This window comes from Eptesicus fuscus, chromosome 4 (genome assembly GCF_027574615.1).
Source record: "Eptesicus fuscus isolate TK198812 chromosome 4, DD_ASM_mEF_20220401, whole genome shotgun sequence".
NCBI classification, from domain to species: Eukaryota; Metazoa; Chordata; class Mammalia; order Chiroptera; family Vespertilionidae; genus Eptesicus; species Eptesicus fuscus.
In genome coordinates this window covers 109,780,923-109,795,124 of record NC_072476.1, presented here as the reverse complement: position 1 = coordinate 109,795,124, position 14,202 = coordinate 109,780,923, and the positions used below count along the sequence as shown (strand labels likewise).

At 38.0% G+C, this 14,202-nt stretch overlaps 1 protein-coding gene across 3 annotated transcripts in view; it reads right to left on the bottom strand.

Annotated features, from left to right (window-relative positions):
- Positions 1 to 1,019: 1,019 nt before the first annotated feature.
- The window catches only part of ZFR (zinc finger RNA binding protein), a 67,170-nt gene continuing 53,987 nt past the window's right edge, over positions 1,020 to 14,202 (bottom strand). For all 3 annotated transcript variants that reach the window (XM_008154808.3, XM_054715340.1, XM_028130106.2), the window contains 3 exons: positions 3,145 to 3,256; positions 2,941 to 3,038; positions 1,020 to 1,275 (listed from right to left, as the gene is read on the bottom strand). In XM_008154808.3, coding sequence (XP_008153030.1) covers positions 1,096 to 1,275; positions 2,941 to 3,038; positions 3,145 to 3,256 — 390 coding nt within the window. In that variant the 3' untranslated portion in view covers positions 1,020 to 1,095. The remainder of the gene's footprint in view (positions 1,276 to 2,940; positions 3,039 to 3,144; positions 3,257 to 14,202) is intronic.

The following is a 14,202-nucleotide window of genomic DNA, read 5'->3' as shown; positions in this document are numbered from 1 at the left end:
TAATAGAACTGTAAATTCTCTGGGTGATAGGGTACGGGGACAGGGGAAAGGAATCATTCAATTGTGTTATACTGTAATATTCGCTAGAGTAATCTCACACATACCAACAAGGAACTGTCATCATAATTAAGGGCTAGTTACTGTTGTTAGTTGCACAATGATAAAGTTCTTTTCAAAATATTGGTTAGCCCACTTATAGTATGAAAAATGCCCTCTCCACTTATGCAGAAGAAAAAAATATTCAGAAAGTTATTTTTGGCCTTGCTATGTCAAAAAGTCAACTGTACAAAGATCTACGTGTCAAACCTAAAATTATAATTTTAAAAGTCTATTAAAAACAAAAATGTCATGCATTTTTATTAATTATGCAGAGGCTTTAAAACTGTTGCAAGACCATAGTATATATTAGCTTTTATACTGCTAATGCACAACTAACAGCAAACTTGATTAGATTAACAGAAATCTGTCTTAATTACACCTTTATATATCACACTAGAGAGACAAATGCCACAAGATCTGCAGAAACATTCAGTTCTGAGCACTTAAATGGCAGGATAACTTTTTGTGTTATAATTCATCACATATAGAATAACAAAACAAACAGGAAATAATTATGCAGTCTCACGTTACAAAAAATATACTGCTGTAAAATAGTAAGGAGTAAAGGACGTCATCTATAACACAAACAGCTAGTGTCAAAGAACAAACAAAACCTCTAAATAAACATCTCAAAGTACACATAGTAACTGAAATACAAATACTGCATTAAATACAGTGAAGATTTAATAAGACTAGTCAATAAAAGACACAAAAATAGAAGAAACTAGGGCAACCAGTAAATGTAACTAAAATAATGGAAGGGGGGGGGGGTCTGAACCATGTTTTTTCCCCTAGTTGGAGCACAACTTTTGGGGGGTGTCTTTCCATTCATATAACACCTAACACTGTACATGAAGATTTTAATGTCACAGAAAAACTTGGTTCTTCCATGAAATTCGTGATAAATTTTTTAAAGTAGACATTATTATGAATGAAAAAAAAGCCAACAAATGGGCACCTATTATTTTTAACACTGCAGATTTACAGAAACTTTTTTTAAAAGTTATCATAATCTTTTTTGTCCTTTTTCCCCTCAGCTTCAAATCCATCAACTCCATCACTATCCCTTCTTCGTTTCCTGTTGCTGTGGATGTTAAAACGCTGGCTCATTTGGGGTAACGGGTCCATGCCTAGAACTTTGTGTATCTGGCGGAATGCAAGGAGTCTCAATGCAAACTGGAACAAAGAGTCAGAATGTAGGATTAATGAATAATTCTTATTCGGTTATACCCCCATATGTAAAAACGCCTGTTTAATGAAAGAAATACCTTGAACAGTATTAGTTTCATAACTGAAACCAATTCATCCACCCAGTCAACAACTGATGAACATTTGGGATGTTCCCGCGTTTTGGCTATTTCGCATAATGTTGTTATGTACACTCATGTTCAAGTTTTTCATGGACATGTTTTTAGTTCTGTTGGGTATAAATCTAGGAGTCACACAGTTTTTCAAAATGGCTGTTGTTTAGACTATTCTTTTTTTTTTTTTTTTTTAAATATATTTTATTGATTTTTTTACAGAGAGCAAGGGAGAGGGAAAGAGAGTTAGAAACATTGATGAGAGAGAAACATCGACCAGCTGCCTCCTGCACACCCCCTACTGGGGATGTGCCTGCAACCAAGGTACATGCCCTTGACCAGAATCGAACCTGTGACCCTTCAGTCCGCAGGCAGATGCTCTATCCACTGAGCCAAACCGGTTAGGGCTGTTTAGACTATTCTTAACCCCTCTTTATTTTCTTTAGCCAGAATAATATATTTTTGGGATTAAAAAAAAAGGAAAGCTATAGCAGTTTTTGACTGATCAATTTTTTTCTTTCATTCATTAGGTTCACATACTTTTCCCTTTTCATAATTCTTCTCATAGGACTGATAATGACAATGATGATAGGCAACAGAAAGCTGGACAGTGAAAGCTGGTAGCAAAAAAAAAAAAAAATGGTTTCATTGGAAATATGATGTTGGAGGAGAGCTCGATGGGTACTCTGGACCACCAGAAAGACAAATCAGCGGGTCCTAGAGCAAAGGAAGCCTGAAACACCGCTGGACGCAAAAGTGACAAAATGGAAGCTGTCCCACTTTGGGCACATTATGAGAAGACAGCAGGAGAAGAGAAAGACCAACAGGAGAGGGACTGGTTGCATAAAAGCCACAGGCATGAGTCCAGAGGAGCGAGGCTGGGCTGTTGAGGACAGGACGCTGTGGACATCACCTGGGTCAGAGCTGACTCGATGGCACATAGCAAAGCACATTATTACAGTTACACACATGAACTCATTCAGTCCTGCCACCAATCCTGCTTGAGGCAGACACTGATTTTAGCCCATTTTACAGATGAGATGGCAGAGCTGGTGTTCAAACCCAGGGAGTCTTGACTCCAGAGCCCACACTTTAATTACATGAGACAGCCTTCCCAGTGGTAGGACAGGCTAAATTGTAACAATAATTACCACAAACCACATCACTTCTGTAAAAGCAGATGATATTGTTTCCCTACTGATTCTCATATATAACCTAATACTCAGATTTAACAAGACTGAAAATACTGCTTTATTTTTATATTTATGTAATATACTTTAACTAGACATACATAGAGTTAAAATAATAAAACTTGATTGTAATAGTGAAATCTAGTTCAAATTCTATTACCCTTTAAGAATTTAATGAACTTAACTTAAAAATTTCAGTATTTTAAGGAATCAGCTTCAGTTTTCCAAACAACTTAATGAAGAAACAGAAGCATGAATCCTACACAGTATTTCTTCTAAAGCACAGTTATAAAGAAACAAACCCTGAGGCAGCAGCCACTAAAGCTTTGGGATTAGGATCACCCCCTCACCTGTGCACTGGATGTGATGTCCTCACGCTGCTGGTCAGTCATTGTGGCCAAGGTATCAAAGGGGTCCTTCTCACAAGGATCCAGAAGGCCAGGGCTACCTACAGCAATCACCACAGTGAGAAAAACACATTAGCTTTTCATAAAAGCAAGAAGAGTTCTGATTCAATGATCAAACATACACATCAAAAGTGAAGCAAAACTTACCTTTCAGGATAATCCCTGAGGAAATGCACTCAAACACTCTTCTCAGTGCATCTCCAGGGCTCTGAGGACTAGACGCACTACTGATCGCTTTCTCCACTAGCAGCTCCATAGCCTACAAACAAACATACAACATGTGTTCAACATACCAAACAATACAATGATCAACCACTTGATAAAAACTAAAATTTTAAAGACTGAAAAAGTTACACACAACAAATAACAAAAACAGAAAATAAAAATTGCATGTAATATAAAAATAAAACAAATAATGAAAACAAAACTCACAAGGCAATATAAAAATTACATTTAAAAACATTTTTATTCTTTTAAAAAATTTTTATTTACTGGTTTTAGAGAGAGAGGAAGAGAGAGAAAGAGGATGGGAGAGGGAGGGGGTGACAGTGAGAGAGAGAGAAACAACATAAAATAAGTTGTTGTTCATTTATTTATGCATTCATTGATTGATTCTTACATGTGCCCTGATTAGGAATTGAACCCTCAACCTTGGCACAGGGACAACGCTCTAACCAACTGAGCTACCTGGCCAGGGCTACAATTTATTCTTAATGAAAAAAAAAAATAGATTAATAGGGTTTTTTTTGTATTTTATTGTTTAAATTATTGCTATCCTTTAGATATTTAGGGCTCACATACATTTGTTCTTTAAAACCTACAGACTGATGATACCAGGGAGTTACAGGAGGCCAATCTTCTACTAAGCAGAGAACACTTTTGTTTTTTCTTTACAAACAGTCAATGTACATTATCTAAATTTGTATTTAATTCACAACTGAACTTCTATTATCCCAAAGGAAAATACAAATTATGCTTTCACTATAAATTATATTTGAGACTTAAAATCTAAGCCAATGAATAAAATACAAAAGTAAAAAGTATAGGTTTAGAAAGCAGCTAATCCAGGAAGTATTTTGAAGGGCTTATTAGAAAATTTGCTTTCAATTAGATTTTTAAAAGTGGGATATAATTCCCATAACATTCACTCTTAAAGTTTCCAATTCAGTAGTTTTTAGTATACTTACAAAGTTGTTCACCATAACCACTATCTAATTCCAGAACACATTCATCGCCACAAAAGAAACTCCTTACCCATTAGCAGTCATTCCCCATTCTCCCTTTCCTCTACCCCTGGCAATGACTGAATCACTTTCTATTCTAAAGATTTCTTTGCTCTGGGTATTTCATACAAATAAAACCATGAAAATGTGGCTTTTTGTGTCTGGCTTTCTTCACTCAGCATAATGTTTAAAGTTCACCCATGGTGTAGCTTTTAACTTATATTTTAAATAAAACTACCAATAACAATTCAGAGAAAGTAAAAAAACTAGAAATACAATGAAATCCCTAAAATAATACTGAAGTTGAAAATACCTTAGTGAGAATCCATTTTTAGTTGTCTGCTTGAAAAGCTCATAGATTTATTAATCAGAGGTAAAAAACTATATAAAAGTATCCACTCCAAAGCTACTACTCAGGTGTTTTAAATAAGAATTTTAAAATGTTTGGACATGTGAAGACTGGAGTCCCAAACAAATTGGGAATAAATCAGAAGAGAGAGGGTAATTTAAAGAGACACATTAAAGTGTGGATGTTAACAACAGTAAAAAATGACTACTGCTGGCAACAGCAGGAGAGAGTGGGAAAAAATTTTTAAGTGAATGCTCAAAATGATACATGTAAATAACAACTCAAAATAAAATCATGGCTTTCAGTTTATCCAGTTCAAGAATGAAAAATATTCAAGAAATTTTAAAAGGATTTTCATTTTAAAATTTCAGTATTTTAAGGAATCAGCTTCAGTTTTCCAAACAACTCTATGACTGTATAATAAATATCTCCTTGCCAAACAAAGTATTATTTTAAGATGTCCAACAGACTGTGAAATTCTGAGGGATAAGGTCAATGTCATATATTTTGAACCCCTCCACCTATCATAAATGGCCAGTATATAGAAAATACTCAATAAATATTTGTGAAACAATACCTTTGGAAAGAATCCTATCTAATAAAAGGCTAATCAGTAAATCAACCGAATGGCAGAACGACCAGTTGCTATGACGCACACTGACCACTAGGGAGCAGATGCTCAACCGCTCAGCCAGAAGCCCTGAGCCGTGCTCATGGCTGGCGAGCACAGAGGTGGTGGCAGGAGCCTCTCCCGCCTCTGCAGCAGCACTAAGGATGTCTGATTACTGGCTTAGGCCCGTTCCTAAGCTGTCAGTCAGACATCCCTTGAGGGCTCCCAGGCTGCGAGAGGGTGCAGGCCGGGCTGAGGGAACACCTCCCCACCCCCTGCCAAGTGCACGAATTTCTTGCTCTGAGCCTCTAGTGTAATAATAGTCCTGCTGATAAAAGGGTAATAAGCAAATTACTTACTGATGCTGTGCTTAAAATATAAAATTGAATAATATATGCAACTCTCAATAAATACCTAAACTTCTACTAAGTATCTTTAGATAATGTTAAGAGAAAATAAGTATTAAATAATCACCTATAACCTATATGTCAAGATAGAGAATGTGTTTCAAGTAATACTAAGCTTTTTCAAAATCTGCTTATTGACTGATCTAAGTAGTAGGAATTTGTTATACTTGCATACAAAGGTAGATAGAAACTAATTAAGAATCAATAAAGAAATGAATTATTTAGGAAAAACAGTAAGTCAATAAATATATTTAAACATACAATGAAACTAAGCCAACAATCTAACTTCTGAGATCATTTGCTATGAAACAAGCAATTTAAAAATATTAATTTTCACCCAGCTGGAGTGGCTCAGTGCCTGAGCATGTACCCACTAACCAGGAAGTCACAGCTTGATTCCAGGTTGGGGTCCATGCCCAGGTTGCGGGTGAGATCCCCAGGAGGGGGCATGTAGGAGACAGATGATCAATGAGTCTCATCATTGATCTCTCTCCCTCTCCTTTCCTCTCTAAAATCAATTGAAACATTTAAAAATATATATATTAATTTTCTACAGAAAATGGCTATTCTCCATGCAGATACCTATGATTAGTAAAGCAACAAAAGTACAACATACGTGGATTTATAACTCTGAAACACATGCATTTACTAGTAAAAGGACAACATCCAAGAATTAAATTACAGAAATAATATCTAGGCTGTAATGTAAAGGATCTTAGTGGCTTAAGTTATTTAAAGAGAAAAGGTCCCCATATTAAATAATTTGAAATCAATAACTTCAACATTTGTTTTTAAAATGTCATGAAGCGGTTCTAGTTTTTGCCCATTATGCAAAATGTTGGCTGTAAGTTTGTCATATATGGCCTTTATTGTGTTGAGGAATGATCCCTCTATTCCCACTTTGCTGAGAATTTTTACCAAAAATGGGTGTTGCCCAGCCAGCGTAGCTCAGTGGTTGAGCACGACCTATGAACCAGGAGGTCACGGTTCAATTCCTGGTCGTCCAGGGCACATGCCCAGATTGCAGGCTCCATCCCCAGTGCGGGGTGTGCAGGAGGGAGCCAATCAATGATTCTCTCTCATCACTGATGTTTCTCTCCCTCTCCCTTCCTCTCTGAATTCAATAAAAATATATTATTTTAAAAAATGGGTGTTGAATTTTGTCAAATGCTTTTTCCATCTACTGATAAGATCATGTGGTTTTTATCTTTGAATCTGTTTATGTGATGTATCACATTTATTGATTTGCAAATATTATACCACCCTTGTGTCCCTGAAATAAATCCTACTTGGTCATGGCGTATGATCTTTTTAATATATTGCTGGATCCGGTCTGCTAATGTTTTGTTGAGGATTTTACTTAGCATCTATGTTTATCAGGGATAGTGGCAGGTTAATACTCTTTCTTTGCAGTGTCTTTATCTGGTTTTGGAATTAGTATAATGCTGGCCTTGTAAAAAGAACTTGTAAGTCAGTCAGAGAAAGACACGTTATCACTTGATCTCACTCATATGTGGAATCTAAGAAATAAACTGAAGAACAAAATAGATCCACAGACATAGAAGCATGGAAAAGACTGACAAATCTCAGAGGAAAGGTGGGAGTGGGTGGGTGGGTGGAGAGACATTAACCAAAGAACTTGTATCCATAAACGATGGACACAGGCAATAGTATGCTGAAGGTGGGGGTAAAGAATGGGGGTGTTAGGGTGTGGCTAGAGTGGGTCAATGGGGAAAAAAGGGACATCTATAGTACTTTCAACAATAAAGACAAATTTTTAAAATAAATAAATAGATAAAAAAGAGTCATGAAGCATACTTTTCCTTCCCATCCCTGGTAATAATGCTTACTAAGTGGTAGGCACCCAGCTAAGCACTTTAAATGCATGATTTCATTTAATTTTTATAACTAGGTATTATTATATTATTAGAGGCCCAGTGCATGAATTCGTGCACCAGTGGGGTTCCTCAGCCTGGCCTGCTCCCTCTCACAATCCGGGACCCCCGGGGGATGTTGGACTGCTGGTTTTGGCACAATCCCCGCAGGCTGGCCGAAACCCGCAGTACATCTCCGAGAGATGTAGTCGTGTGTGAAGCGGCAGGCTGCCAGAGAGGAGCCTGGGCTGGGCCAGGTGCCGCTGCACCTGCCGCTGCTTGGTAGCGCTGCCGCAGAGCAGAGGGGCGGAGAGGCTCGCACCACTGGAGCTGCTTGCCAGCTGTGAGCCCGGCTTCTGGCAGCCGTCAGCTGAGCGGCGCTCCCACTGGGGGAGCAGCTCCTGCGTTGAGCATCTATCATCTGGTGGCCAGTGCGCATCATAGCGACTGGTTGACTGGTCATTCGGTTGCTTAGGCTTTTATATCTATAGATAATTTTAAAGATTAGAAAAAGAAAACTAAAGTCATACAATTATAGCACAGCTGGCGTTGCTCAGTGGTTGATTGTCGAACTATAAACCAGGAGGTCATAGTTTGATTCCCAGTCAGGTCACATGCCCAGATTGTGGGCTCGATCCCTGGTGGGGGCCATGCAGAAGGCAGCTGATCAATGATTCTTTCTCATCACTGATTTTTCTCTTTCTCCCTAACCCTTCCTCTCTGAAATCAATAAAAATACTTTTTTTTTTTTTAAAGAAAAAGGCTAAAGTTAAAAAAAGGCATACAATTATAAGGTAAAAAGACTAGGATTTGAACCCAGGTCAGTTTGACTCAACTTATGTTTTGTCTGTGCGTGTGTGCATGTGTGCATGTGTGCGTGTGTGTGTGTGTGTGTGTGTGTGTGTGTGTGTGTGTTTAAACTATATTTCAGTAAATATCCTTTTCTAGTATTGGTAGATATCAAGAGTAAAAAAAAAAAAAAACCCACACTAAAATCGGTGAGATTGTGGTGATATAGGTATGTTCATTTAGTAGGAATATAAACTGGTAAAACCTTTTTTAGTACACAACTGGAAAGCTCAAAGGCATACACCAGCAGTGTCAGTACTAAAGATTTACAATTGGGCTATTATACTTAAATGAATGCATTAAAAAAATTTTTCAGAAAAAAAAAAATTCAGTGAAGCTGTTTATCTGTAATGGACTAAAACAGAAATACCTAACACTAGGAATTCTGGTTAAATAATAGTAACAGTAACAATTATCCTCTTCACCATTGTAACTGATTATATACTAAGCACTATTCCGATCCTTTACGTACATTAACCAGTTTTAATCATCATAATTAATGTTAGGAGATAGATATGACTATTATTCCCATTTTACACATAAAGATGTTTATGTTATTGAAGTAGGATTTTGAGTACCGTTACAACAGTTAATTATATATACAAAAGCTATTTGTATATTCCAGTTGACAGAGAGTAATATTGATACATGCATGACAGACTTCTATTCTTAAATCCATTTGCAGAATGTTATATATATGAATTATATTTATGTATTATATTTATGCACAGCACCTTACTTTATACTCAAAGGTTCTTTTTTTAACACTTTCAAGTGTATATATATATATATATATATATTTTATTACTGACTTCAGAGAGGAAGAGAGAGGGAGAGGAAGAGAGAGAGGGAGAGAGAAACATCAATGTAAGAGACAAACATTGACTGGCTGCCTCTTGCACACCCGCTACCCAGGATCAAGCCCAAAACCCGGGCACATGCCCTGACCTGGAATCAAGCCAGCAACCTTTCAGTGCGCAACAAACTGAACCACACTGGCCAAGGCTAAAAATTTTTAACATTTGCAGTTATAATGATTATCATTTTTTATATTTAAAATTGATTGAGAATTTATGTGAATTCTGATCACAAATAAATACTGAAATACCCATTTGTCACTGCTTCTATATGGCACTGCTATTACTGGCTAGTCTAATCAAACAAAGAAAAATTAAAACCAGAAAAAGTTACAATAAATATGTTGCAATATATTTTTCAAATGTTAGCAAAACTCTACTATATAAAAATCTGAGTTATCTGGCTGAATTGGTTGATTTTTCTAGGAAAATGTAAGTTACCAAAATTAACTCCAGGAGAGAGAAAAATTGATTAATCACAATAGAAGAAATAAACACACACACACTAACTCTAAAAAGATTGGAACAGATGATGTCACATGAATTTTATAAACTATAAATGAACAGATAGTTGTGATACCACTAAACAGTTTCAGAATTTAGAGAAGAACAACACTTTCAAATTGTTTGTGTTTTGTTTTTTTAAGAGAGAGGAAGGGAGAAAGAAACATCGATTTGCTGTTGCACATATTTACGCATATTGGCTTTCTTGTATGTGCCCAACTGGAGATCGAACCTGCAACCTTAGCGCACTGGGGCCACGCTCTAACCAACTGAGCTAGCTGCCAGGACCCAAATTGTTTTTATAGTTAGTTTAAGGCTGTCATATACTATTTAAGACTCAACTCTGAAATGCAAATGTAGCTAAATATTAGAACACCTATTTGTATAATCCTATCTAATAAAGAGATATGCTAATTGACCCTCACGCCCTAACAAAGATGGTGGTGCCCAAAGCCAATAAGGAGGAAATATGCTAATTGACTGTCATGCCCTCAAAGATGGCAGTGCCAACAGCCACAAGATGGTGGCACCCAGGCCCCTCAGCCGTGCGCCTGCTTCCGGAGTCCCCCAGTCTCCTCAGCCCCCCAGCCGCCCAGGGCTGGCCCGAGGCACAGGCAAGCCTCGGATGGAGGCTCAGGAAACCAGGGCTGGCCGAGGCTTGCACTGGTGGCAGTGGCAGCAGCAGAGGTGTGATGGGGGCGTCGCCTTCCCCTGATCGCCAGGTCGCCTCCTGCCCCCAAGGGCTCCTGGACTATGAGAGGGGGCAGGCCGGGCTAAGGGACCCCACCCCTCCAGTGCATGAACTTTCATGCACCAAGCCTCTAGTATATAATACTAACAGATTAAAAGAGAAATAACTATGCATTCATGTCAATAAATCTTGTTAATTTACCTGATAAAAGTTCAATTTCTTTTTTTTTTTTTAATATATTTTATTGATTTTTCACAGAGAGGAAGAGATAGGGATAGAGAGTTAGAAACATCGATGAGAGAGAAACATCGATCAGCTGCCTCTTGCACACCCCCTACTGGGGATGTGCCCGCAACCAAGGTACATGCCCTTGACCGGAATCGAACCTGGGACCCTTGAGTCCGCAGGCCGACGACGCTCTATCCACTGAGCCAAACCGATTTCGGCTAAAAGTTCAATTTCTATTCCTGATTCAAAATTACTTAACAAACTAGGAAAAAAATTGATACTTCTAACATGACAAAGCTAGTATCTCAAGAGTATACATCATGCTAAATACACTTAACACACTAGAAGCATTTTCAATACAATTAGGAACATAACATGCATAGGAAAGTATTATTTCTTTTATTCCATATTTGTTGTAGACCAACCGATTAAGTTAGAAAAAGAAGGCAAAATATCACTTTTACATATGATTCCTTGAAAAAAAAAAAAGTATTGATGAATTTCAGAAAGGGAGGGAGAGAAGGAGGAGGGAGAGAGTGTGGATTTGTGTCCAGTTATTTATGCATTCACTGGCTGTTTCTTGTCTGTGCCTGACCGGAGATCAAACCTGCAGCCTTGGCTTTTCGGGATGATACTCGAACGAACTGAACTACCTGGCCAGGACCTACATAAAATTCTAAGACTAGAAAATCACAAGGGAATCACATGAAAAGAATTATTACAAATAAAGGAATGCAGCTAGGTGGTGGGTAATAAAATTAATACCCAAAGATAATAGCTTATATATCTATGAACAATAACTAGAAAATACAATATGAGAAAAAACTGATAAAATACTTAGATACAAAGTAACAACAAAGACAGATCCTATTCAAATCTAAATAGGTACATAAAATTAATTTCAATAAGTAGGATATCCCATATTCTTGGCTAGGAACAGTTAATGTTATAAAAGTGTTATTCCTGAAATTAATCTACTAATTCAATGCAGTCCTACTTAGAAAACATCAGTAGAACTTTGAAGAAAATGAACAAAATGGTAAGTCAAGTTCATTTGGAAAAACAAACATATGAGAGCCAAAACATTCTTCGGTGCAAGATGGTGTTTATAATGGGGGTTCAAGAACCGAGAGGGAGGAATGCGATGAAGAGGACCATCTGAACTGTAAAGCTATCGAGCTTCAATATTAAAAGCGTAGTACGAGAGAAGACGACAAACTTGAGGAATAAAAGACAGCTGTAGAAACAGGCCCACGACAACGAAACGTTGGTTTCTGACAGGGTTTCTCAACCTCAAGCTGCTGCTGACCAGTTTGGACAATGGTGCCAGGCATCTGCCAAATGTACCCTAGAGGACAAACTGCCTCTGGCTGAGAGCCACTTGTTCATGACAGCGATGATGTTTCACAGTGGGGATTGGGAGAACAGATAATCATTATTTTAAAAATTGCTAAATAATATTGAAATGAGCCCTAACTGGTTTGGCTCAGTGGATAGAGCGTCGGCCTGCAGACTCAAGGGTCCCAGGTTCGATTCCGGTCAAGGGCATGTACCTTGGTTGCGGGCACATCCCCAGTAGGGAGTGTGCAGGAGGCAGCTGATCGATGTTTCTCTCTCATCGATGTTTCTAACTCTCTATCCCTCTCTCTTCCTCTCTGTAAAAAATCAATAAAATATATTTTTTTTTAAAAATGATTGGCAACTGGTCTCATAAAACATGTAGCTGAATCCAGCTTTAATCCATTTGTAATTTTAAATTAATTTTTAATTTTATAAACAATAGATGTATAATTTATCCTGGTAAAAACCAAACATTACAGTTCTCTATTCTAATCATCCCTTCCACCTACTCCTCAGAGGCAACCACTAGTAGATTGGAATATATTCTTCTAGGAGCTTTTGCTAGGTATTTATATATACACATACACTTGTAGAAAATAAAATTTGATCGGGAAAAAAAAAAGTTCTGGAAGAAAGCACTGATTTATGACCAAAAATACATGAGGAGTTTATAAGCAGAACAGAAAACCCAGAAGTCATAAAAGATTAAGGAGTTAGAAGTTGTAAAAATTTTTAAATTTTTTATATAGCAAAAATTCTATAGTTGAAAAGCAAATAAAAAGACAGAAAAAGTAATTTTCTAATACAAATAAGAGACAATTTCTTAAAAAAAGGATATAAATTAAGAAAATGTTGAGTAACAAAGGAAATGGCAGTTAAAGAGAAAAATAATTACAAATGCCAGCAATCACTCAAAGAAATGAACATTAGAAAAGGAGACATGGTGCTTTACTTATTATGCTAGAGGCCCGGTGCATGGAATTCGTGCACGGAAGCGGGGGGATGTCCCTCAGCCCAGTCTGCACCCTCTCCAATCTTGGACCCCTCAGGAGATGTCCAACTGCCGGTTTAAACGGACATCCCTCTCATAATTCGGGGCTGCTGGCTCCTAACCGCTTGCCTGCCTGCCTGCCTGATCGCCCCTAACCGCTTGCCTGCCTGCCTGCCCCCTAACCACTCCCCTGCCGGCCTGATAGACACCTAACTGCTCCCCTGCCGGCCTGATCGCCCCCAATTACCCTACCCTCCCCTGCAGGCCTGATCACCCACAACTGCCCTCCCCCTGCCAGCCATCTTGTGGCGGCCATCTTGTGGTAGCCATCTTGTGACGATGTCACATGAGGGCATGACACCACCTAGGATTTTATTATATAGGATTGTTAGTAAGTATAATGACATCCCACAGTGAGTGAGGGCATAAAGGAAACCCCCATCTAACAGTGTTTGGAAGTTTTAGCACATGTTCTTTGACCTTGGAATTGCAGCCCTAGTAATTTATCACGTGTATGTTGGTAGTACTTACAAAAGTTTGACAAAATGAACATTTAATAGCAAAACACTACAAACCCAAATGTCCACTAAATAGATACCAGTTAAATAAAATATGGCATCTCCATACAAAGGAATACCATGTAGCCAACACAGAGAATGAGGTGTCCTTCTTAAAAAGCTCCAAGATGTATTTTGTTAAGCATGCTGCAAATAATGAAAATATCATGATCACTCCTGTGAGAGGGAGGGAGGGAGAGAGGGAAGACTGACTTAAGGTAACCCTGGCTATTCGACTCTCACAAATCCAATCCAATTGTGGAATCAAAGGGTTCAATTATATTTTTGAATGAATCCCTCTCTATCTGAATTTGTCCTATTCAGGAACCAAAGAGGTTCAAATATCAAAAGGGATACTTGTACATATATAAAAGCATATGTGATGTGTATGCATGCCCTTTATCCCTGGAAGAAATCACAACAAACTGTTAAGATATAACCTGCTTTTAATCACTTCCTATTTTGTGCCTTTCTGCATTGTATGAATGTCCTACCATTATATACATTACTAGAGGCCCGATGCATGAAATTCATGCAAGGGGCTTGGCCCTCGCAGCAGCCCCGGCTGCCTCATGGCCCCACTCCCCACTCACTGGTCGTTCCAAAACATTGTCCTGGAAGATTGTTCCAGAAGGTCATTCTGCCAGCCGGTCTAATAGCATATTAGCTCTTTATTATAGGATTTCTGAATAATCTATATATCTGAATTTGTAAGATTCCTAAC